The sequence below is a fragment of the Sus scrofa genome, chromosome 14 (genome assembly GCF_054392235.1).
Source record: "Sus scrofa isolate SSC_HxYL_T2T_F1_AM1 chromosome 14, Sscrofa_HxYL_maternal_Yorkshire_Landrace_v2.0, whole genome shotgun sequence".
NCBI classification, from domain to species: domain Eukaryota; kingdom Metazoa; phylum Chordata; class Mammalia; order Artiodactyla; family Suidae; genus Sus; species Sus scrofa.
In genome coordinates this window covers 61,606,509-61,632,442 of record NC_139396.1, presented here as the reverse complement: position 1 = coordinate 61,632,442, position 25,934 = coordinate 61,606,509, and the positions used below count along the sequence as shown (strand labels likewise).

Sequence of the window (25,934 nt, the reverse complement as noted above, 5' to 3'; positions counted from 1 at the left end):
GAAAGGGACCCCTCAATTAGGTTCAGAGGAAATTGGGGGCTCGGAGGGCGATAATCGCTCCGACTGGGAGAATGGAGGGATCCTCGCCAGTTGGAACGTGAGAGGATTGGGGGGCTATCTCCCGCCCGACCCAGAGAGATTGGGGACCTCTTAGATTCAGGAGAGCAGGGACCTGAGAGGGAGGACTGGGGAGGTCCCCGATCCGGAACCGAGCTACCTTGAAGGCACCGGGAAGCGCTTCATTCCGGGAGGGCGTTCCCGCGGCCCGGCCCCCGAGCCAGGGTGGGTGTGGGGTGCGGCCGCGCCCAGGTCCCGGCCCGCCTCGGGATTCGGGGTCTCTCTTGCCCTCGAGGACCCGGGAGCCCAACGGGAGTGGGGTCCGGGCGCCGCCGCCTCCGCGGGCGCCTGGGCGCGCGGGCGAGCGCGGGGCTTTATGCTCGCTGGGCGGCGGGGGGAGGAGCCGGCAGGTCGGCCCCCGGCGGGCCCTCCCCTCGGCCGTCCCCGCCCGCCCGCCCGAGCGGGGTCGGGGGAGGGGGCAGCATGGCCTGTCCGTCCGGCCCCCTTCGCCGCGCTCCTCATCTGCCCCGCGCCGAGCGCTGCCGCCGCCGCCGCCGCCGCCGCTCCGCTGCCCGCGCCGCCCGCGGCTCCCGATGGAGACTGACGCGCCCCAGCCCGGCCTCGCCTCCCCGGACTCGCCGCACGACCCCTGGTACGGCCCGGCCCGGCCCGGCCCGGCCTTGCTGGCCCGCGCCCGCCCCGGCCCCGCCAACATGGCCGATCCGGGTCGGGCCGGGCCTCCCCGGGGCCCGGGCCCGCGCCCCCTGCGCCCGGGCGCCCGGCGCTCACGCGGGCCCTTTGTGTCTCTCCTCCTCCCGCAGCAAGATGTTCATCGGGGGACTCAGTTGGCAGACTACGCAGGGTGAGCGAGCCTGGGAGCGTCCGCCGCCCCGGCGGGGCACCCGGGACCCCCCGGCGCCCCGGAACCGGCCACCCCAGCCCGGCCCTGCGCCCTGCTGACCCCGGGCGCCCCCGCGCCGTGTTTCGCGCCCCGCCCGGGGACCCAGAGAGCGCAGGACGATCGGCAACCGCACACGGCCCAGCGGGTGGAGGAGAGGAGATGAGGGGTTCAGGGGGCATCGGGGGGGTGGGCTGGGCCCCCGGGGCCCGCCGGCGGCAGCGCCAACTCCGCTCGCACCTGCGGCTCAAACTTTTGTGAGGTGGCTCCCGGAGCGGCGGGAACCCGGCCGGAGCCGTCCCCCCTCCAGCCCGGTTCGGCCCTCGGCTTCCTGGGGCCCCCGTGGGCTCTCGGAGGCTCCCCGGGAACCCAGGGAGAGCTGGCTAGGGGGGAGGCGGTGGAGAGCGTGCAGGCTGCTTGGCGCGGGGGCGGCCGGGCCGCGCCGGGGTCACTGGGGGCAAAGGACGGGGGAAGGGGGGCAGGGCGCGGGGCGCGGGCTGGTCCGAAGGCGGGTGTGTGGTTACAGAAGGGCTGCGCGAATACTTCGGCCAGTTCGGGGAGGTGAAGGAGTGTCTGGTGATGCGGGACCCCCTGACCAAGAGATCCAGGTGAGCCCCTCACCCCCTCCTCCTGCTCCCGGCCCGCCCCTCTCCACCACCACCACCACCACCACCACCACCACTCACTGCCTTGTAACCATCTGCCTCTCCCTCACTACGGCGCGCAGGGGTTTCGGCTTCGTCACTTTCATGGACCAGGCGGGGGTGGATAAAGTACTGGCGCAGTCGCGGCACGAGCTCGACTCCAAAACAGTGAGTGGCCCTCGGGGATTCGGGGGTCCTTTGGGAGAGGGAGGTCGCTGGAGGAGAGGGTCAGGACTCTCCCCAGGGGACAGTCGGATGGGGTCCTGAAGGAAGGAGGGAGTTTTCTGAGTAAAAGGGCTGCCACGCTCTGAAACTTTGCCACTAGAGTTGAGGGGAGACTGAGCAGAAAAATCCGAGGCCTTCTAAGAGATGTTACATCCCCCCAGCCCCTCCAGTACTGGTGAGGGAGGACGCAGTTACCACCCCCTCCCTGTACATACTAATCTTGATGCCTCAGAGAGGAGCTTGGGGTGGGGCTAGGGCCCTCCCCTAGCCCAAATTGGGTGAGTCAGGGCTACAGTGACCCACCCGTGGCTTCTCTGAACTCTAACTAGTATTTGGCTCCCCCTCCCACCCCATTCCAGACCAATGGCAAAGCCTCACTGAATCCCCCTCCCTTCCTCCCTCCCTCCCTCCCCTGACTTTTGGTCAATGAGCTTCTTGCTTTGTGTGGAATACGTGAACCTGCTTTGCCCATGAAGGGATTTATGAGAAGGGAGCTAGCTTTCCTGGATACAACCCTTCCTGTCCAGATCTGAGGAAGAAGCTGCTTGTTTGGCCTTCAAACTCCTGGAACATTTTGTGGCCATCCCACTGCTCCCCAGTGTCTTGGGCCCTGCAGGGGGCGCTGGCCCAGGCCCCAGCTCCAGGGGACAGGGAAAAGGAGAAAGCCGAGGAGGGGTTCCTCTGTGATGGGGTGACTTGTCTGTCAGGGGGCTGCAATCTCTCTCCACACTCCCTTTCCTCCAGCCCTGGGCCTCCCTGTTTGGGTCACTCACTGGCTCCTGTTTACCTGCAACAATAGCTGGTTGTGCCCAGGAATTTGTTAAATTACCGCCTGTCCCCAGCTCCTGTTATCTCTGCCCAGTGGCTCCCACTCCTGCTCCACAGTAATGAGCAAATGAGGCCAGGCCTCGACTTTGCCGGCTCTGAAAGGATCTTCTTGGCGCAGACTGAGTGACCCAAGCTAGGAATGGAGAGACAGTGGCCTATTGTTTTTCATGATTATCTGCCATCGAGCTGCCTGTTCTCCTACCATCTCCTGTCCTCAGAATGCACTGATGGCTTCAGCAGCACCCCGGAAGCTGAGATTTGACGGCTGAGGCTGGGGAAGGGAGCGTGGAAGACTGATAAGGGGAAGAGAGAGGGGAGGAAGGAGGAGAGATGGGCATCCTTTTGAGATTCGGAACTTGAAAAGGGCAAGGGCTTTGTGTTTGGCGGTCTCCAGCCTGGGAAAGGGGGTGGAAGGGAGGTTTATTGTTTGGAGTCTATTTTAGGTTCTGACTTTCACCTTTTATTTACTTGTTGGGTTTTATTTATGTTGCCAGCTGTGAGTCAGAGTGGAGGTAGGGTGCGTCAGGGTTTGGGTGTGCGTGGGTCTATGGGACGTGGCTTTGGTACCATTTCACCATCAGGGTCTGTGCAGGGGGACTGAGGTATGCTTGGGTGGCTTCCAGGAGAAACGGAAGGATGAACATGTCCATCCAGTATGAATCACACCTACAGACGGGGAATGGGCAGCTGTGATTACACCTGGAGCCCCTTGGGATTTGCGGAGAGAGGAAGCCTTGGCCAGTGTGGATTTTGGAGATTCCTTCTCTGTGGTTAGATTCCAGTGGGGGAGCCTGGAAGAGGCTGGTCCCTGGTTCGAACCATTCAAGCAGAGGAATCAGAGCCTGTTTCCTAGAACGAGGCTGAGTTTTGAATGGAAGGAATTTTGGGAAATGATCTTCCCTGGGATTGGCTGGTTAACTCTGAGTAGTGTCTACCCTGTGAGTGGCAAGAAACTCTGAAATGACCGAAGCTCATAGGTCCTGTGTGCTCTGGTTTTTGCTGTTTGTCAGTATGAATATAGTACCTTGGAGTACCCAGGTGCATCTTACTTTTTTCCTCTGGTTGTTCACAGCCAAGGGCAAAGGTGGCCTGCTGGTAATAGCACCTTTGTTTGTGCAGTGAAGGGCAGTTCACAAAGGAATGCTTTCACCTGCGTTATCTCATTTGTTTCCCTACAGCTGCCCCTGGGAAAAGTGGGTGTTATTGTTCCCACTTTGCAGATGGGGATACTGAGGCTCAGAGAGGTCAGGCATTACCAAGATCACAGGCTTGGCCAGGGGCCCAAAGTGTCTGAGTCCAAATCCTGTGCTCTTGCATGTCGCCAAAGCCTACGCTCTGTTTCACCCCATGCCGAGCTGCATTACCAGGGAACTGTTTGTTTGCAGCCTCAAGAAGGGCTCTTAAATGTCAATAGTATTGGGAAGACAGAACTGAGTCTACATTTGGTAGTTTATGAACTCTTATCTTGAAGCCTTTTTCAGGCACAGAGGGTTTCCATTCACAAGGCTTCCAAAGTCTGGTTGCATGCCTCACCTGGACAGGTATCTGTCAGGCAGGAAGGCCCTGGATATACCTGATGCTAGAAGGACTAACACCTTTTTTTCTGGTTCTTGCTGAGGGCTAGACACCATGCCAAGTGCTTTGTAAACATTATCTCACGTAATCCGCAGACGACTCTTTGAGGTAAATGTTAGTATTGGTCCATTTTGCAAGGGAGCTCAAGCCTAAGGCTCAGAGAAGTTAAGTAATCTGTGCAAGACCTCACAGCTGGGAAGCAGTGCAAGTGGGATTTGGACCCAGCAGCCCAGCTTTGGGTCTAATGCTTAACATTTACACTCTCCTGCCAGACGCTGTGGCAGTTTCTGTCACCTCTGTGTCACCTCTGTGTCCTGAGATGAGAGAGGTCCTCAGATCTGCAGGCTGAGTGTGATAGCCAAGCCCCCTCCACCTCTCTCTTCTCTTTCAGATTGACCCCAAGGTGGCCTTTCCTCGGCGAGCACAGCCTAAGGTAGGTGAGTCTGTGTCTGGGAGCAGCTCTGTACCACCAGCAGTGATTTTCCCAGCATGCCCTTCCATGGAAGATGCTTCTGGTTGGAATGTTAATGGCATGGACTGGGATGGGAGGAGGGAGGATTCTTGTCCTTCTCTGTGGATCACAGATGCCACGCATTTTCCCATTTTTACTCTGGAGTGAACTAGGGAGAAGGGGCTGCATGTGGTGAAAGAAGGAGGAACCTCTCAGGGGATTCATTGTCCTCTATTGGAAGCCAGTAGACTTTGGACCCTGGGTCTAATTCTGACCTTGGAGATCATAGCCTCTGTGCCCAGCACTTCTAGGGGGTCAAACACAGAACAAACTTACCCCCTGAGGCTGAGCTAGAGTCAGGTCAGGGAACTACCTCTGACCCCCAGTCACCCTCCACCCCCAACCCCCTACCCCCACCTCTAGGATGAGGTGTGTTGGGCTTGCAGAGCAGGAAGTGATCACAGAGTCTGTCACCTGTTATCTTTCAACTTGGGTGACTGTGGCTGCCCCCTCCAGTGTTCTTTTTCTCTGGTGCTGTGGTGAGTTTTTCTGGGTGTAAGGAAAACAGATTTCTGAGCAGTTGAGCTCTACAGAACTCAAAACTTTGGGTGCAGGACAGGGGTCTAAGAGTTTATTCCAGGCTTGAGGGCAACTGGCCACATCTTAACTTTTAAGCAGTGGGAAGCAGGAGATAGCTGGAAAGCTGACTATGGTGTGGGGAGCAGGACCCCTGAGTCTGCTGGCTGATCATGTGTCCTAGGCCTTGGTCCCTCTCCAGGAGATCTCAGTTTCCCCCTTTGCAAGGGGTTGGTGAGAACTGAGATGATTCAAGATTTTGAGTCTTGGTGCCCAGCTCCTGCCATGGCAAGGGAGAGAGGCGGGTTTTAAGAGACAGGAAAAGGGCATCACTGGAAGGGTCCAGCAGAGGGCCTGAAAGCAATTATGGAGCAGGTATTCGAAGGAAGCCGCACCAGGGAGCACATGGTCGGAATTGGGTTAATTCCATTAAGCAGTTTGGTGACAGAAGGTGCTTTAGTGTTAGGATGGGGCTGGGAATTGCTGTGGATTAGCCATGCGCTCCTGGGGTAATTAGGACCATGTGTTCTTCCTAAAACAGGGCTGGAACCACGAGGCTGCCAGAGGTTGGGTTGGGAGGAGGCTGATGAGGAAAATGTCGGTGTTGAGTTCAGGGGGACTCTGGAATGGGCCTTCGGTCTCTCCCAGGAGTGGCTGGTGGGGTCTTTGAGGTAGGCTATAGGTCACTAAGCCACCCCCTTCCTGACACAGACCTCAGGGAGCGAGCCAGCCAGGGTGTGGGGTGCACAGCTGCCTGTGACAGGCCTAGAGGTGGGGGTCTGAGGGAGAGCTGGGGGCATCCAAGTAGCTGGGGCCACAGAGAGCTTGTCAGCTGGCGCCCTGGCAGGAGGGCTGGAGCCCCTGCTGGTGGCGGTAGGCCACAGGACTCAGATGCCCACTTTCTCATTCCCTCCCCTAACAGATGGTGACTCGAACGAAGAAGATCTTTGTTGGGGGCCTATCAGTAAACACCACAGTGGAGGACGTGAAGCAATATTTTGAGCAGTTTGGGAAGGTGGGTCAAAACTGGGGGTGCCGGCTGGGGGTACGAAAGCCCTGTAGAATTTTGGTCAGTAGTGAGCAGAGTCCAGCCAGGCCATTCCAATGCCTGCAAGAGTTGAAAAGGGGGCAGGGTCCTTTTGTGGGTAAGACCAGGCCAACCCACCATGCAGGCTCCTGGCCTATCTGTGGGCCTCAGACTCTGGATGCATCCCCAGGGAGAGAAGCCACACAGTAGCTGTCCCTGTTGTTGCCCTTCTCCTGCTTATCTTCATTCTCCTGAGGGAGGCTGTGCTCCCGAAGCCAGTTCAATCCAGTCACCTCTTAGCCTCCTGGGAGTTTGCACCTGTCCAGTCCACGGGCGGTTGTACCTTCCCCCACTCCTTCCTGGTGAGGATGATAAGGAGGCAATAAATATGACTCCTGGTTGTACTCAGGACCCTGCTGGCACAAGTGGGAGTGGGGGGCGGGGGGGCGGCAGTGTATGCTGATCTCTTAGCTATTGGGAAGGGGCTGAAGAGACCACCCCAAATTCCTGGTCAGTTCCAGAGGATTGGCTCTCAGCTCTGAGGTGCATGGAGAGCTTAAATTTCTGGAGCCATTTAGTCCACGAAGTCAATGTGGTGACATCAGACAAAAGGATGTCCCCAGAAATGTGAGCAATTTGAACTTCAAGCTCCCATAGGGAGATGGCAAAGGGGGCCAAGTTTTAAGTCTTGGGGTGAAGTAGGGCTACTGTGCTTAATGCTGGGGTCCCTGGTCTTTTCTGATGAGCGACAGGCTGCAGGGCTGAGTCTCACTTTCCCATCAAGGCTCTTTTAGTTCCCTGTTAGGCAAAGGGCACATGAGAACGTGGCATGGGAATGGGATGGGAGCTGGGGACTGGGTGGGTCTCCAGCCCTCTGTCCCTAGGGTAGAAGAGGAGAGAGCAGGGTATCCCCTGGCCAGCTGATGCTGGTGATGTGGGGACCAGAGGCCTAGGCTCAGGCGCCTCTGCGGGGACCCGCGTACAGGACGGAGGGCAGGTCGGCGGCCTGGGCCCCAGAGGGAAGGGCGCTCCTGGGAAGCAGCAGGCCGCTAGGCTCCGGTGGGGTGTCTTTGTGTCTGAGCGCGGAGCATTAGAGCTCGCACTAATCTGATCCAGCAGCTGTGATTGGAGGCCGCCTGCCCCCGGGGCCGGCGTTGCCATGGCAACCGGGCCCCAGGAGAAGCCGTCAGCGGCCGCGTCTTTTGTTCGGGCCTAAATCGGCGTTGGCATGTGAAACCGGCCCGGGGAGGCCAGGGGGAGCCGGAGAATAGGCTGCCAGGGAGCGAGGGGGACAGCCGGGAATGCCAAGGGCCCCGCGGCAGGGGGCCCCCCGCCCGGATCGAGGGGCCGCCGCCGAGGGGGGAACAATGGTCAGCCGCCATGGCTGCCACTCAGGCTTAGCGGCCGCCGAACTTGGCGGCTCCCACTGGTCAGCAGGCCTCGGCCACCTCCCCTCCCCCTTCCCGATCCCCCCTGCCCCTGGGTTCCCATGGAGACCAAAGCCTATTAAGGACACTGGGCTGGGAGCTTCCCTCCCCTCCGCTGGCCCCGGGAGGGTAGGCCGGTGGGGGTCCCCTGGACCCCCAGCCACTTTCTTTGCTCTGTGCCCTGGCCTCAACCTCACTGCCCTACTCGGAGTTCGCCCAGCCAAGGCCCAGGTTGAAGGGTGTGTGGGGCCAGGCTGGGGGGAGTTGCAAGGTTGGGTGGAGGAAAGGCTGTGGATTTGGGCTGAATGTGTTATGGGTCCACCAGAAACTCAAGGCTGCAGGATCAGAGGAGGAGGGTATGGCTGGTTCGTCTATTCATTCATTCAAAGAGTAATCATTGCACACAAGTGGAGGTGCCCAATAGGATGGTCCTGGTCATAACTGACACAGGCACTGTCTTCATGGAACCTTCAAAGCCAGCGGTGTTGGGCCGTTTTCTCTCTAGCTTTGCCACCCTCCCCCATGTGACTGTGGGCAAGTGCCTCTATAATAAAGGTACTACTATTAATCATAATAATAACTGTTACTTATTAAGTACTTACTGTATCCCAAGTGTTACAAGGCACTATCTCATTTAACTTCTCCCTATAAGACATAGTTATGCCCATTTTACAGATGAAGAACTTGAATCATGCAGACATAAGTCACTTGCCCGAGTTTATTTTCCAATTCTGGCCTGTCCTACTCTCAAAGCCTATGCTTTTATCACAACCCTCCCTTTCCAGGTTTCTCTTTTCCATGTGCTAAGCATGAAGTGTCCATCCAGTTTGGACAGCCTAATCAGTTTGGGATTGGGACTCAGAATCAGTCCATAAGGATGGGAGTGAGGGTGACACTGCGCTACAGGGCCCCGGGTCAGGAGCCTCCTTGGGAAGAGAGATGTCATTTAGCTCTAAGATTCTTTAGGGACCCAGCTGCCTCCTGGCTTAGTGGGGGTTATGGTCCTCCCAGGGGGAAGTTGTGGGGGGCCTGGTGCAGCTTAGTGCCTAAGAAGAGCTAGCTGGAGGACCACCCTGTTCAGGCGCTGCCCTTACCACTTTGACAAGGCAGATGCTGGGCCTGGAAAGAGAGCAAAGGAGAGTGGGGAAGAGGCTTGGCCCCAAGGCCTAAGGAAGTTTTCCTTCATCCCTTGGGTGTCTGACCATTTGGGGGAGGTCAGCATCTGGAGTGGGATGGGGGGATGGTAGGCAGTATCAGAGCCAGCCCTTGATTTCCACTGAGGATGAATCAGACCTTAGCTTAACCCCATGAGACAGCTGACATTGGCTGAAGAATTAAGAGGGCAAGGAGAAAGCAGCAGATGTAGGCAAAGGGAAGGAGATGGGACTGCAGAGGGAGGCAAAGGCCTCTGGCAGTCCTAGTATCCAAGAGGATACCCTGAGGGAGTAGCAAGAAGAGAAGACTGGGGTCCAAGGGATGGGGGAATAATATAGACCCTCCCACTTGCTCCTCCCCTTTCCCCTCCCCCAGTCAGTGGGAGGCAAGCAGCCCAGGCACAGAACTCTACTTGCTTTAATTACAGCCTCTAGCAAGAGGAAACCTCAATTAGAGGAAAAGATCCGTACCAGGAGAGGGGAGTTGGGTCTGGCTGGAGTGGCTGCTGTCCTCCTGGCCTTTTGGAAAAAGGAAAGAGGCTTTCACTTCCCCATCTCATATGCAGCTCTCGTATTTTCTCCTCTAGCACCCACTCTGTGCCTTCTCATCTCAGGCTTGGTCTGGGATTTGCTGTGTGACCTTGGACAGGTGGCTTCACCTCTCTGAACCCATTTCTTTATCTACAAAATCAGGATCTTATTATGCAAAGAATGTGGAGGAGAGGGGCAAAGTACCAGGCGTATACTTGGCGCTTACTCTTTGCAGGCCAGTCCATTGAGACTCTAGTGATTGAATGAGGGTGCCTCTGTGGCACCCAGGGTTGCAAATGGAAAGTTATCCCCTACCTAGCACGCAGGTTTAAGATAAAGCCTGGACTAGACAAGTTGGCAGTGGGTGTAGGAGCCCTTGCTCTGGGCTGTGGTGGTTCACCCCTCGTGTCTGGTGAGTCCTCCACGGCAGCTCTGTTTCAGGTGGACGATGCCATGCTGATGTTTGACAAAACCACCAACCGGCACCGAGGTGAGTGTGGCCCCCTCCCCCTTCCTGGGCCAGTCTGGGGGCCTGTGGTCAGCCAGGGGGCTGCAGGTCACAGCTGCCCTTTCATCTTGCCTTCTGACATCCTATCCCCGAGGATCTGCATCCTCTCCCCGGCCTGGCCTTACAGAAGGCTTTTGTCCCGCTGTTTCCTGTGCTAGAAACTTGCCGAATTGCAGACACCCGAGAGGAGCAGAGGAGCAGACCTCTCCTCCCCCTGCAACTGAGCCTCCGCCCCCGCCCCCGCCTGGTGTCTGCCCAGCCCAGCCGGAGTCCGCCGCCTGGGCTTACCTTGTCCCTGGTAACCGGAGCTTAGGCCAGGCCACCCCTGTGTCAGGCTGACTCCACAGCCCAGGGCAGTCTCCTCCTGCCACTGCCCCCTCGCCCCACCCATGGGCTGAGCCCGGCCCCCAGCCCCCTTGCCCCTGAACCTGTGAGCATTTGGACCACCATGTCTGCACTGCCTGGTTGTTTTTCTCTCAAGGGCCTTGCCTTCTGAGAAATCCCATTCCAGCCCCTGGGGTGCACCCAGGAGGAGGCGGGTTTGTTTCTCCAGTGCTTTCAGAGCTTTGGGCCTTTTAGTCTGTTTGGGGTGTGGGGTATGTGCTGGGGCGTGTGTGTGTGTGTGTGTGTGTGTGTGTGTGTGTGTATGTGTGTTTGTAACTGTGCATGTGAGGATGTCCTGAGTAGTTGTGTATATCTAGTGTCACGAGTAACTGTGTACATGTACACAGGGGCCTTTATGCTTTTGTGAGCACTGGTGAGTGAGTGTCTCTGTGATATATGGGTACCTAGGGGTGTGTATATGTGTGTGTGTTTGTATAAAAATATATTTGGGTGCCCACACTTTTGTGTACGTTTTAAGAAGTGTTTGTGTGTGTGCTCTTCCCCTCTTTGGAAAGCATCTGAGGAAGAGAAAAGGCTTGTTGAATGTATTTGCATCGTGGCTCTGCCCCTTTCTGATTTGCTGTGTGACCTTGTGCAAGTCATGTCACTGAGCCTTGTTTTTCACATCTGTGATTTGGAAGTTAAAACCCTGTCTCATGGAGTAGTTGAGAGGTTGCTAGGCTGTGAGCAGAGCCTCTCATTAATGCTTAGACACTTGTCTGTGAGGGGAGCGTTGGTGGTTGTATGACTTGGGGCTTGGTTTGGACCCTGAGACCGGTTCTGGCCCTGCCTTTGCCCTCTAGGGTTTGGCTTTGTCACGTTTGAGAGCGAAGACATCGTGGAGAAAGTGTGTGAAATCCACTTCCATGAAATCAACAACAAAATGGTAAGCTGGAATTAAATGGGGTGAAGGTTCAGAGGGAGACTGGGGCTCCAGGCTGAGGCAACCAGGGATATTTGGGGGTTCTGGAGGCAGACAGAGGAGCCTCACAGTCAAGGGAGACAGAGCCAATTCTCCCACCCCCTCAAAATCTGGACGGGAAGGCAGTGTCCTATGGCTGTTAAAAAGCATGGCCGGGGAGTTCCTGTTGTGGCACAGCAGAAACGAACCCGACTAGTATATATGAGGATGCAGGTTCGATCCCTGACCCTGCTGAATGGGTTAAGGATCCGGCATTGCCATGATCTGCAGTGTAGATCACAGACGCAGCTCGGATTCTGCGTTGCTGTGGCTGTGGTGTAGGCCAGCAGCTGTAGCTCCACTTCAACCCCTCGCCTGGGAACCTCCATATGCCTCGGGTGTGACCCTAAAAAAATAAAAATAAATAAATAAAAAAGCATGGCTGGTAGGCTCAGAGGGACCTGAGCTGGAATCCTTACTCCACGACGTACTCGTCTTATTATGGGACAGATGGCTTTCCCTCTCTGAGCCTCCTTTTCCTCATCTGTAAAATGAGTGGTAGTAGCACCTCCCTCATGGGGTTGATGTGAGCATTCGATGAACTATTGCAGAAATGCTAAGTATGAGATTGACAATAAAGAGGTCTGCAGAGAAATAGGAGAGTCGGTGACCTTGGGACTATAGGAGGGACTGACTATCAGGTCTCATTGCAGGTGGAATGTAAGAAAGCTCAGCCAAAAGAGGTGATGTCGCCAACAGGCTCGGCCCGGGGGAGGTCTCGAGTCATGCCCTACGGAATGGACGCCTTTATGCTGGGCATCGGCATGCTGGGTATGTGCTGGGCCTGCACCTGCAGCTTCTTCTTGCCCAGAACTGCTCCCTGGGCTACCAGGGGCTGCGTGGGTGTTGTATCTCCTCTGTGGCCTGCCTTCTTGTCTGAGTCACTGGGCAGGAGTGTGGAGGAAGCATCTCAGGTCTGGCAGCCCTAAGGAAGGTGGGCCGATGTGGTTGTGGGGTGCTGCCCTCTGGTGGTGCTTCTCCTTATTAATTGGTCCTGTCCATCAGTCCATTCCATTTGTTTGTCTGCCCATCCATCCCAGGAAATAGCGACTGGGTAAATGCCAGGCCTGAGTAAATGCCAAGTGACTTTCCTTGGAACTTTATGGTGTGGCAGGGAAAACAAGTAAGAGCATAAATAGTTTCAGGATGGAGAAGAATAGTGTGCCAAGGGAGTATGGTCAGAGCAAATTTGACCAAGAATTGGAGAAACTAGGAAGGAAGTTATATTTAAGCTGAGTCTGCAGGTTGAATGGGAGCTAGTTATGGGAGGGCGGGGAGCAGGGAAGGGAAAAAGGTGTTCAGGCAGATGGAACAGCATGTAGAGACCCAAAGGCCATTGGGAAGGTAGAAGAAGGCTGATGCTTCTTGTACATGTAACTAAATATTTGTTGAGCAGCTTCTGAGAGACAGGACCTGCCTGCCTTCCTGGGGTTTCCCATCAAGTAGGAAATAGGAATGAATGGGCAATGTCACTGTAGAGTGAGAGGAGGCTGTGGGGGGCCTAAAGAGGCATCTAAATCCTTCTGGGAGTCCAAGGGGGCTCCCTGGAGAGATCAAGGCTACTGTGAGACTTGGAAATTGAACAGGAATCAGCAGCTCTTGGGGCGCATGACTGAGGGTGAAAAATCTGAGCTGGGCCCCCAGGAGAGAGAAGATTACATATGTTCAAGAAAGGGAACAGGGCAGTTCCTGTTGTGGCTTAGCAAGTTAAGAACCCAACTAGTGTCCATGAGGATGCGGGGTTGGATCCCTGGCCTCAATCAGTGGGTTAAGGACCTGGCATTGCCGAGAGCTGTGGTATAGGTCACAGACGTGGCTCGGATCCCATGTGGCTGTGGGTAGGCCGGCAGCTGCAGCTCCAATTTGACCCCTAGCCCAAAAGGGAACAGTACTAGGGGGTCATTATGCTAAGGTTGGGGGAGGGGTGCTCTGGTGACTCAGGAGGAGGTATGGCCTGGGCTAGAGGGTCAGGATTGGGATCACAGACAGAGGGGATGAGGAGTACCCACTGAGTGGACTACTGTCTTCTATAGTTTTAGTGGTTTTGTTTGTTTGTTTGTTTATGGCTGCACCCTCGACATATGGAAGTTCCTGGGCCAGGCATTGAATCTGAGCCGCAGATGCGGTCAGGGATTGAACTTGCATCTCCCTGGAAACCCAAACCACTGTAGTTGGATTCTTTTTTTGTTGTTGTTGTTGTTGTTGCTATTTCTTGGGCCACACCCGCAGCATATGGAGGTTCCCAGGCTAGGGGTCGAATCGGAGCTGTAGCCACCGGCCTACGCCAGAGCCACAGCAACGCGGGATCCGAGCCGCGTCTGCAACCTACACCACAGCTCACGGCAACGCCGGATCGTTAACCCACTGAGCAAGGGCAGGGACCGAACCCGCAACCTCATGGTTCCTAGTCGGATTCGTCAACCACTGCGCCACAACGGGAACTCCTGTAGTTGGATTCTTAACCCACTGTGCCACAGCTGAGAACTCCTTTTTTTTCTTTTTTTAAAATTTTATTGGAGTATAGTTGACTTACTGTGTTGTATTGGTTCCAAGAGTACAGCAAAATGAATCAGTCATACATATACCTATATCCATTATTTTTTCCCGTATAGGTTAATACAAACTATTGAGTAGATTTCCCTGTGCTATACAGTAGGTTCTTATTAATTATCTATTTTATATATTCTAGTGTGTGTATGTGTTATTCCCTTCTTCCTACTTCATCCCCCCTCCTCAGTTTCCCCCATGGTAACCATAAGTTTGATTTTGAGATCTGTGTGTTCATTTCTGAAAAAATATGGAATACGTCACGAATTTGCATGTCACCCGTGTGCTGGGACCATGTCTTAATCTTCTCTGTATCAGTGCAATGTTAGCATATGTACTGCTAAAGCGAGCACTTCTATAGTTTCAGTGCTTGTTTGTTTGTTTTTTGCTTTTTTCCTTTTTAGGGCTGCACCCACAGCATATGGAAGTTCCCTGGCTAGGGGTTGAATAGGAGCTACAGCTGCCGAGCTACACCACAGCCACAGCAAAGCAGGATCTGATCCACGTCTGCAACCTACACCACAGCTCATGGCAATGCCGGATCCTTTAACCCACTGTGCAAGGCTGGGGATCAAACCCGCACCTGCATGGATACTAGTCGGGCTCATTATCCCTGAGCCACAACAGAGACTTGGTAGTTTTGTTTTGTTTTTAAAGCTTTTCATTTGAAAGTAATTCCAAACTATCAGAAGAGTTGGAAAAATAAAGTAGTGCCAAAAACATCCATATTGTTGTTGCCAAGGGGAAGGGAGAGGGAGTCGGATGGACTGGGAGTCTTGGGTTAATAGGTGCAAACTATTGCATTTGGAGTGGATAAGCATTGAGATCCTACTGTATAGTACAGGGAACTATATCCAGTCACTTGTGATGGAATGTGATGGAGGATACTATGAGAAAAAGAATGTATGTGTGTGTGTGTGTGTGTGTGTGTGTGTGTATACATATACATATATGTATGAATACATATACATATATGTATGACTGGGTCACTTTGCCGTACAGTATAAATTGACAGAAAATGGTAAATCAACTATAATGGAAAAAATGAAAATCATAAAAAATCCATATGCTCTTTACTAGATTCACCTGTTGTTCACGTCATACCCTATTTGCTTTTATCACTTCCTCTATTTGTGTATATATGTATATATATACACATATGTACACAGACACACACACGCTATGCTTGTGATTTTTCCCTGAATCATTTGAGGATAAGTTATGTGTATTATGGTCCTTTACCCTTAATACTTCAGTGTGTATCTCCTAAGACTACAGGTGTTCTTTCATGAAACCACATAATTATCAACTTCACACATTTATATTGATAGAATATTTATTCTAATCTATTATTTCCTGATTTTATTAGTCAATCTGGTAATGTTCTTTATAGCTATTTTTCTCCTCCAGAACAAGATCCAGGCTAGAATCATGTATTAAATTTAGTTGTTCTTCTCTTTAGCTTTCTTTGGAATATTAAGAAAATGTTCTTTTCATAATGATTCATTAACTGGTTTCACTTAATTTAAATAGTGGGGGGGGAGAGAAAGAAAACTAACCAACAGCAAGAATTGTGGTTAAGAGACTTGGAGCCTGTCAGATTTGAATTTGAATCCCAGTTACACCATTATTACTCACTATATGACATTTCTTTCAAAGCTGCAAAAGATCTATTATATGTTTACTAAGTAGCGTACATGTGCTGGTGCTGGAGATACAGAAGCCAGAGATGGGGAAGACAGAACATCAGCACTGAAGGGAATCCCGGTCTAAGTTCAGATAATGGTCATCAGTGCCATGAAAGGAAAAAAACAGGGTGACATGATAAATATTGAAAAGGAAAAACCAAGGAGGGTGACATGATAAATATTGTGACTGATGAGAGGGAGGTCTCTTGTGGGATGACCTCTCTTAGGAGGTGACATTTGAGCTGGGACTTGCACTATGAGGACATAGTCATGTCAAAACTTGGGGAAGAGTGTTCTTGGCAGAGGAAAGGTCCTGTGCAAAGGTCCTGGGGTGGGAAGGAGCTTGGTGAACTTGAGAAACAGCAGGGAGGCCAGGGTGGCTGGAGCAAAGAGAGAGAAGGGGCAGAATGTAGATGAGGACAGGATAGAGGGAGAAGCCAGAGCATGAAGGGTCTTGATAAGATTTTGGATTATTCTCAGCTAATAAATGTCGCCTTTCTGAAACTCAGCTCCTCTATGTGTAAAATGGGGCTCCTTATGGCACCTCTTGGGAAGCTAATGAGGTTTAAGGAGAGAGCAGTGTGCAAAGGGCTTGGTACACAGAAGGCACATGGTAAATTTGACTAATTATTCCTGATACAAGATGGGGAGGGAAGTGAGAGGCTCAGATCCTGACCCGCTGAGGATATGAAGCATCTGACACTGGCCCCCTTGCCTATCAGGTTACCCTGGTTTCCAAGCCACAACCTATGCCAGCCGGAGTTACACAGGCCTCGCCCCTGGCTACACCTACCAGTTCCCCGGTAAGTCCTGCCCAGTGTCTCCTTCTGCTGCCGGCATGTCCCTGGTTCCCTGGCAGTCTGATTCCTCAGGGCGGTATCTTGGGGGTGCATGGCTGGGGGGAGGTCTGCCTGCTGGAGGCTTGGAAGGAAGGGCATGTCTGAGGAAGGAGTGCCTCTCCCTACCCATCCCCTCCCCACCCCATCCCCAGAAACAGGGGACGGGGCTCCCACGTGGCCCTGCATGGCAACCCTCCCTTCCAGGCTGATCTCTGCCTGCCTCTTGCCTTTCTCTCTTCCCTACCCTACTCCGGGGTTGCCACTTCCACCAAAAAGGTCACCGGGCTTCTGATGGGGAGCGTCCCTGAGGGCCAACCCTGGTTATGTCTTCACGGAGACACTTAACAATGACCATGTGCTGCCTGAGCTCCTTTCGAGGTGGACAAAGCCTTCTGAGACCCTGAATGTTGAAAAATAGTTAAAAGGCATGATAATCACCACTCTCATTTGTAATTCAAAACAAAAAACAACACTAGACCCTCGCATAAGTGGCAAGAAGTCCAACAAAGTTCTGAGCCTTCCCATGATGACTCTTCAGTGTTTTTTTAAAATCTCAAATATCCTATTTTTGCAAGGCTTTTGTTTGGGTTTTGGTCTTATTTTTCTAGAAAGTCACCTAAGCACTTTCACCTTGGGCTGTCCGGCTTAGAATCCTCTCTACACATTATGTTTCTAGTCCTGACAATAATCTGGGGGAGGCACGATGAGCCCCATTTTCTTTCTTTATTTATTTAGGACCGCACCTGTGACACATGGAGGTTCCCAGGCTAGGGATGGAATCAGAGCTACAGCTGCCAGCCTACGCCTTAGCCACAGCCACGCCAGATCCGAACCATGTCTGCCACCTACACCACAGCCCACAGCAATGCCGGATCCTTAACCCACTGAACAAGGCCAGGAATCGAACCAGCATCCTCATGGATACTAGCTGGGTTCGTTACTGCTAAGCCATGACGGGAACTCCTAAGCCCCATTTTTGAGGAATCAGGCTCAGAGGGGAAAGTGACCAAAAAGATAACTAGAAAGTAGAAAGACTGGGAGCGGATCCAGAGCCTGATCTGCTAGGGTCATCAGGGCTGTCTCCCCAGCTTCTCTTTGCCCCCCAAAATAGGAGAAAAGATGGATTCTGGGAGATGTTTTAGTGCAACTTCAAGCCTTTTAAGAAAAACACTGGGGCAGTTCCTTGGTGGTTCAGCGAATTAAGGATCTGGCATTGACACTACTGTGGTGCAGATTCCATCCTTGGCCCAGAAACTTCCACATGCTGCAGGCTTGGCCAAAAAAAAAAAAAAAAGAAAAAGAAAAAAAGAAAAGAAAAGAAAGAAAAAAGAAAAACACCAGGAACAGTAGCTCCAGCATCGCCCTGTGCCCAGGGTATAGGTGGCAACTCTGCCCGCTCTCCCCCTCCTCTCTCTCGTCTCCGTCTGTGTCTCCTCCCCCACCTCCTTGCCTGCTGGGGACCGTGCCCTCCCCATTCCATTCCCAGCTCTTGGGTCCCATGCATGGCCTGTCCCCCAACCCAGTGTCTCTGTGGGTGCGTTTGTTCTCCCTGGGCCACACCCAAGGGGCCTCCCTGAATCTTCCTAAGCTGTTTTACGTTTCATTTTAGAATTCCGTGTAGAGCGGACCCCTCTCCCGAGCGCCCCAGTCCTCCCCGAGCTTACAGGTCAGTTGCTCGGATTTTGTACACCTCACAGGCCACATGGGGACAAAGAGAAGGACCCAGGGACCTTCTCAGGGAAAGCTAGTGGGGACCCTCTCCTCCTGCCCTCCAGTCCTCTGATGTGAGGATATAGCAGACTCTGCCCGGTCACCGGCTGGTCTGTGTAGTTGCATGGCCCTTAAGGAAGGGGCACAGGGCCAAGCCCAGCAGATGGAGGCGAAGTCACTCATTCATCCATTTAACAAATATTTATCTAGCACCTTCCATATGCCAGGCACCATGTAGGTGCTGGGATCCAGTGGTGAACCAGCCAGGGTCTTCAACTCAGAGCAAAGTGGGCGGGGCAGGGACTTCAGGGCAGGATAGTGGGCGTGGCTCCCCTTGGTGCTGGTGACCCTGCCAGGAGGGGATGCAGGCCCAGTATTTTCAGATCTTACTTTCCAAGGGAAGCCAAAAACCCGGCTTTTGCTCTTAAATGAATTTTCCAGTTATTTTCCAATGTTGGCAACAAATTTAAAATTTTTAAACCACCACAGGCCAAACGAAACATATTTGAGGGCCGAATTCAGCCCTCAGGCTGCGCATTTGCAACTTCTGGGGCACTAGGATGATGTGCCATTTCATCGAGCTGTAGTTTTCAGTGGGGCCGGTCGGCTCAGCTCTGGAGCTGGGGCTGAGACTCAGACCCAGGCCCAGGGCAGGGTGGGCCATTTCTCAAGCTGGAGTTTTCAGTGGGGCTGGTCGGCTCAGCTCTGGAGCTGGGGCTGAGACTCAGACCCAGGCCCAGGGTCAGGGTGGGGCGGGTGCCAGTGAGGTGGACTGCAAGGGATTTCTCTATCCAACCTGCTTCTCCCCCAACCCCATCCCCAGACTCCCCCCCAACCTAGCCGTGTGTGAAGGACGTGAGAGTGGATGCTGCTTTAGATGAGACCTTCCTTCCAAGGGGTGCTCAAGGGGCTCCCAAAACAGGGGGGGAGAACGAGGAACATGGGGTGAAGGAAGTAGAAGGAGTCCTGGGGAGGGGGGCGGTAGAGCCTCTTCCCTGAGCAGCATGAGGGGAGGCAGAAGGGGGTCTTTTCTACCCATTTCAGAACTCTGTGTTAAGGACCTACTGTGGCACAGTCTACCAAGCCATGGGGACAAAGCTGGGGCCAGACAGCCAAGCCCTGATCACAGAACTTGAACTCAAGAGAAAGATGAATACTTACTATACAAATGAGTAATGCTTTATCATTGAGATAAAAGCATGCTGATTTTGCTTGGCGGAAATGCTTAACTGGGCCCCAAACCAGACCTCAGCACCCAGCCCTGCCCTTAAAGAACTGAGGGGAGAAATGTCCCCTCTGCAGACATCTTGGCTGGGGAGGATGTGGCTTCAAGGCTTAACAATTCTTGGAGGTCTGGGATCCAAACTTTTCCCTCGCCTTTGATAGACGAGGGTGTCTCCCTCACACATTTAATCAATGTTTGTTGTGCCAAACACTGTCCCAGGCAGCAGGGATTCAGCAGGAATGAGACAGTTAAGATCTCTGCCCTCCTGGAGCTGGGAGTCTAGTGGAGGGAGACAGCAATAAACAAGAGAAACAAGTAAACCATATACTTTCATGGGGTGAGAAGTTCCACAAGGAAAAAACAGGGAGATGTGCTAAGGTATTAGGGTCAGAGGCAAGGGGCTGCCTTAGTGGGGGTGGTCAGGGAAGGCTTCTCAGAGGAGGTGACATCTGAGTGAGAAGGTACCAACTATATGAAGATCTTAGGCAAGGCATCTCTCAACAGTGCAGGAATGCTGTCCTAGACTTTAATCCCCTAGCCCAGTGGCTTAGCCAAGGGCTTTCAGGGTTTTTTTCCCTCAGGGTCCCTAGCCCTAGGGCCAGTTCTAGTTAAGGGCCAGTTCTAGTTAATCACCAAGACAGCCCCCAGGTGTGCATCTTTGGATGGGAGGGGGCAAATGCAAACTGCCCAGACCCTGGCCCTGGGTGGGATTATAGCCTCTCGGGGCTGCAGTGGCAGAGCCAAGCAGTAGGGGGCACTCACCCCCCAGGTCCAAGGGAGCTCCCAGCTCATGCCAACCAGTTATTTAAGAAGAGGTCCCCTCTTGTATTGTTCCTTTATTTTATTAAACCCCTGCTGTGTACACGGCAGAGTGCTAGGTACTGTGGAAGTGGGGGTGGCAGTAAACAGCAAACCAGGCGATGGCCAGATCCCTGTGTCTGAAGAGGGGTCAGAGAAAGGGGGACCAGGGGATTTGGGGGAGGGACTGGTCATCTCTGCCTGGACAGTGGTCAGGGGGCCCTGGGGCAGAGAACCAGGTGCACACATTTTATCAGAGACGTGCTCTCAGGAGAAAGGGAGCGAGGGGAGCTGGCCAGGCAGCAGAAGGAGCAAAATGGGGTTGTGGCCTGGACTAGAGTCTAGCTTCAGCCGGACGCCACACAGGGAGCCCTGGGGGTGAATGCACATCCAAGTGTGTCCCTTGGGGCAATAGGCTCGGCTTTTTGTATCCATGTCAGTCGGTCACTGGCTCTAGCTGGCTGGAGTTGGGGAGAGGGACATAATCTCCGGATACCCTTGAGCTAAGTGGCCCCCATTTGGCCAAGGGCCCCCACTGGAGAAGGGGGCGGGGTCAGGCAATGCTCAGAACAGCTCAGGGTGGGGTGCCCCCCCACCCTCTCTGAGTTTGGGGTGTGCAAGTGTCCAGGAGAGAAGCTGAGTTCCAGCTGATACCTGGGAGGCCATACTCTCGCCTCCTCCTCTCCAAAGGAGCTCTTTCTGCTGGACTCTGGGGCTGTGCTGACCCCTCAGAGGCGGGCTAAGGCCAGAGAGGCTCTGCCCAGAGGGGGCCCTTCCTCATCCACCTCTGCCACTCACCTGCTACGCTGAGCTGCCCACACCTTTCCTTTCAGCCATTCCTCTCACCGCTTATGGACCAATGGCAGCGGCGGCAGCAGCAGCAGCTGTAGTTCGAGGGACAGGTGAGGCCTTCTAGGGAACAGGAAGCAAGAGAGGGGAGTAGGGGGCAGAGAAGTCTAGAGCGGAGAGAGGCAGCCACCCCTTTTCAGAGGGACTCACTTGTTCACTCAACAAAGAAGAGCTGAGCACCCAGCAGGCCAGCTGGGAAGGAGACCAACGTGGTCTCTGCCCTCCCCAGCCTCCAGGCTGGTGGGGCATCAGTGTAAAAAGGCAATCATGGAGTTCCTGCTGTGGCGCAGTAGAATTGACAACATCTCTGCAGCTTCAGGACACAGGTTCAATCCCTGACCTGGCACAGTGGGTTAAGGATCTGGCATTGCTGCAGCTGTGGGTGGCATAGGTTGCCTCTGTGGTTCAGATCTGATCCCTGGCCGGGGAGCTCCATATGCCATGTGAAAACCAGAAAGAAAAAAAAGAAAAAGAAAAGGCAGTCATACTAAGGGATGCTACTGCTCCACCAGGGGAAGTCAGATCAGATCAGAGGAGCTCACAGGCCTCTTGGGAAGGCTCCCAGAATTCAAAGGCAAAGAGGAGGAAAAGTATTCCCAGCAGAGTTATATCAGGTGCAGAGGTTCAGAGGCCACTTAGCATGGGTGGAGTGCAGGAGTGGGGAGTAGGGAGGAGGTGGAAGGAACCAGGTACTAGGGAGACACCGAACATTTTAAGCAGTGGGGTGATGTCCATGTAGAAGATGCACAGGGCTGCAGGGTGAGGATAGGCTGAAGGGGCTCCAAAGGGGAGGGGAGGTCAGTGAGGAGGCTGCTGAATGGTCAGACAAGAGATGGTGGGGGCCCAGGCTAGGGCTGGTGGGGATGGATGGACTTGGATCTCCAGGCACTGGGCCCACGTGCCTTGCTGGGATGTGGGGGTGAGGCAGAGGGGGCGGGGTCAAGGTCAGGCTGGGTGGAATGGGTTGGAGGAGATGCTGTGGGGTCACAGTGGGCGCTGGGGCTATCACTGTCTTCTTTCTGGGTTGCCAGGCTCTCACCCCTGGACGATGGCTCCCCCTCCAGGTTCGACTCCCAGCCGCACAGGGGGCTTCCTGGGGACCACCAGCCCTGGCCCCATGGCCGAGCTCTATGGGGCAACCAACCAGGACTCAGGGGTCAGCAGTTACATCAGTGCTGCCAGCCCCGCCCCCAGCACCGGCTTCGGCCACAGTCTTGGGGTGAGTGGCTGGACCTGGAAGACTCTAAAGTTGAAGGAGGCTGAGGCTTCATCTATCTGTGTGGGCAGAAGGGAGGGGAGAGATGATGGATAGAGAGAGTGTTGCCAACCGGGGAACAGTGAGGTTTTTCATTCATTCAATCAGTGGGCATTTAATGATCACCCTCTGTATGCCAGGCATGGGAGGGCACCTATGGGGATATTGTGCAAATGGGACTCACCATCTGTCTGCATGGAGGCTAGATTCTAGCTCAAGGATGCCCTGTTTTTAACCAGGGTACTGATTATATGCAGATTCCCAGGTACTACCCTGGAGAATCTTTTAGTGGGGGTGATATGGGCAGGGCTAGAAAAGGTCTGTACCTTACCTGGGGCTCCTACAGGAGAGAGAAGGAGCCCCTGGACTTTCTCTGCTGACCTAGGAACCAAAGAGTCAAATTCTTTTCTTTCCAGGGCCCCTTGATTGCCACAGCTTTCACCAATGGGTACCACTGAAGCAGGAGACAGGTGGTAGGAGGTGAGGAGGCGGGCAGGGGCCTTGGGTGAGGGTGGCACCAGGAAGACTTGTACCGGGCAGCCCAGTCTGGGGGCACAGAACCCATCCCTGCCTTTACAGAACCCACAGTCCAGTGGGGGAGACAGACCTTCATCCCAGCAATGGTCAAAGAATGGGAGAAGCTGCTCAAACTGCCCCCATAAAGAATGTAAATGAAGGAGTTCCCATTGCCATTCAGCGGAAATGAATCCGACTAGGAACCATGAGGTTGTGGGTTCGATCCCTGGCCTTCCTTAATGGGTTAAGGATCTGGCTTTGCCGTGAGCTGTGGTGTAGGTCACAGACGAAGCTCGGATTTGGCATGGCTGTGGCTGTGGCGTAAGCCAGCAGCTGTAGCTCCAATTCCACCCCGAGCCTGGGAACCTCCATATGCCGCAGGCGTATTCCCAACAAGCAAAAAATAATAATAATAATAATTTAAGATTGATGGTGCCCAGCAGTGGTGAGGGGGGAGGGGAATCTGCAGATTGGGTCAGATTTTCCAAACGTCAGGGTTTATCCAGACTAAACATTCATGTCTTTAATACGATTCCACTTTAGGCAAATAACCAAAATGCCTTATCAACAAGAGAGTGGTTAAATAGACTGTATGCATACAGTGAAATATCACTCTACTGGTAAAACAGGATTCTGTCAACATATGTAGGTGAACAGAGAGTGGGGAGCAGGAGACCCCGCACACAGTCATCCTGGCGAGATGGTGGGGTACTGGATGAACCAGGGACATTCCCTTTGTTTGTTCATTCATTCATTCATGGTTCCTAGTCAGTTTCATTTCCATTGCCAGGATGGGAGCAACTCATTCATTCAATGAACTATTCAGCACTATTGCAGGAAATAGATGTATGAGACAATCAAGGCCCCTCCCTCTACAGACAAAAATTATGTGAGCAAGTGAAGTAATTCCACATTGTGTGTGAGGGGTCTAACCTACTTGGGGGGGTTCAGAGGGCGTCTCTGCAAAGGTGACATTTGAACAAATCCAGCCATTCAAAATCTAGGAAAAAGGAGTTCCCCGTGTGGCTCAGGGGTAACAGATCCAGCAAGTATCCATGAGGATTCGTGTTCGATGCCCTGCCCTGCTCAGTGAGTTAAGGACCCAGAGTTGCCCCTGAGCTTCTGTGTAGGTCCCAGACGCGGCTCTGATCCTGCATTGGTTGCTGTGGCTGTGGTGCAGGCCGGCAGCTGTAGCTCCAATTAGACCCCTAGTCTGGGAACTTCCTATGCTGCAGGTGCGGCCCTAAAAAGAAAAAAAAAGAAAGACAAAAATCTAGGGAAAAAGGATTACAAACGGGGAACAGAAAATGCGAAGTGTATGAACAAAGTTTGTCTAGGAAGGGATTAGGGGAAGAGGTCTTATGCACGAGGACACCTGTGTTCTGGGGACCCCGCGCCCCAGAAAAAGGCGGGGGCAGCACCCCCATAACCCACCGCTGTGTTCCAGGGCCCCAGCCTGAAGCTGACTGAGGACCACGAGTGAGCCAGCGAGGGGGCGGGACACCTCAGCCGCAGCCGCCGCCCCCTCCCCCGCAGCGACTCGGACGCTACTGCCTCCCCCCAAATCCCTGGGCCCTGGCCCCTGCCCTGCTGCCCCACCCCCACCCCGGACATCCATCGTCTGGCTCCCCTACTAACTGCCCCCTCTTCCGCCCCCTCCACCCACCTCCCCTGTCCTGCCCGCTTTTATTTATTTTGGATTAGCCGATTGCCCCCCACCGCCCCGCCCCTGGTTCTCCCCTCCTCTGTCGGGTCTGCGCCCCCCCGCCTCCCTGCCGCGCCCCCATAGGACCCCCCCCCCAAGAAGGCTTTTGTATGTGTGCATAGCTAGAGTGAGGGCGGAGGGGGCTGCTACAGGCCGCAGCCACAACCCTGGTTTTTTTATTCTGATTTTCCCTCCCTTTTCCTCCCCCCCTTTTTTTTAAGAAACCGTTTTTTTAAACTATTTCTAGGTTTGTGAATGTGAAGCCCCAGGCCGCAAGGGGCCAGGTGCCCCCCCACCAGCTGAGGACAAAATATCTATGTGGGTGTGGGCCCCTGGCCACCTCCCTCCAGCCCTGGAGAGGAGGACCGGGCTGCGTAGGCCAGGCCGAGCCCCTGGAACCATCCCGTCCTGTATCATATGTAAATACTGTGAGGTGAAGCCCCCACCCCTCTCTAAGACCCCTGGGGGGTGAGGGCGGCACCTGCCTCGCCCCATCCGGCAAAGGTTTCCCCCGTGTTTCTGTACCTTTCTCAGACACCGTTACTGTAAGCTTGCAGGCCTCAACTGTGGCCAAGGCAGGCCCGCTCTCTCAGGCCCTAGGGGTCAAGGCCTTGGGCCCGCTCACCCCGAAAACCCAGTGTGGGGGCGAGGGAAGAGAAGGGCTCGCCCGGAGCCACAGCTGGAAAGGAATTAACTCTCCAAAGGTCTCCCCCTGCCCCCTCCCTAGTCAGACCTTCATGGTTTCTGCCCTGAGCCCTCCCAAGAGCGGGCATCAGGGGGCGCTTTGGGAAGGGGCGGACCCCAGGGGAAAGCAAAGGGCTTCTCAGGGAACCCCCACATTCTCTCACTGAAGTTCCCCACCAGGATGGTCCCATGGCCAGAGCCCCCTGGCAGCCCTGAGCCCCCCGAGCCCCCCTCAAAGGAAAAAGAGGCTCAGGTTGTGACTTCATGAACAGTGAATGACCAGGCTGGCAAGGGAGGCAGGGCTGAGGCCCACCCTCCGCCGTCACCGACCCCGCACCCTGTGTCCCTCTCCTCCAGATCTGAGGCTGGGGACCTAAGCTCCCTCACCATCACTGTCCCCACTCCTTACACCCCCTTTGGAGAGTTAATTGTCTGTGTGAGGTGCTTAACCGATTAGCCCCGAGAACACAAAGCAATAATCTTTGTTACCAAGATGCGTGGCTGTTCGTGTTTTTTTTTTTTTTTTTTTTTTAATGTTTCCTAATAAAAAAGAAGCTGCATTTTATTGGTTTTTATTTTTAATTTTCTACACATTTGAGCTGAGTCATGAGAGACTTAGCTTCCCTCTCCTCCCCTTCCTGCGATTTCTGCCCACCTTCTCCCCCCCATCTCCCCAGGCCCACCCACAGGCTCAGAGCCCTGAGATTCCATTTTCTGATTTGTTTGGGGAATTTTTTTTAAAAAAGATGTTACACGGTGTTTCAAAGCCAGCAAGTTACCACCCTCCGGTGTCTCTTCTCTCCACATCTGTAACTTCTTTTTCCAGGTTTTATTTTCAGTTTTAAATTCCTAATAAATTATTTGAAAATGGG

At 53.9% G+C, this 25,934-nt stretch overlaps 1 protein-coding gene and 1 non-coding gene across 7 annotated transcripts; one reads left to right on the top strand and one right to left on the bottom strand.

Annotated features, from left to right (window-relative positions):
* The first annotated feature begins 511 nt into the window (after nt 1–511).
* On the top strand, nt 512–25,934 carry MSI1 (musashi RNA binding protein 1). Of its 6 annotated transcripts, none has more exons than XM_021072063.2 (15): nt 512–709; nt 879–919; nt 1,482–1,563; nt 1,683–1,767; nt 4,619–4,660; nt 6,177–6,269; nt 9,835–9,883; nt 11,089–11,171; nt 11,900–12,017; nt 16,204–16,284; nt 17,930–17,986; nt 20,887–20,955; nt 21,967–22,121; nt 22,574–22,637; nt 24,121–25,934. In XM_021072063.2, exons 1-14 carry the CDS (start codon nt 651–653, stop codon nt 22,613–22,615), a joined length of 1,056 nt encoding a protein of 351 aa, XP_020927722.1. In that variant the 5' UTR covers nt 512–650; the 3' UTR covers nt 22,616–22,637; nt 24,121–25,934.
* Nucleotides 14,038–14,146, bottom strand: LOC146396602 (U6 spliceosomal RNA). The gene has a single exon (XR_014828647.1). It is a non-coding gene; the product is annotated as a U6 spliceosomal RNA (small nuclear RNA).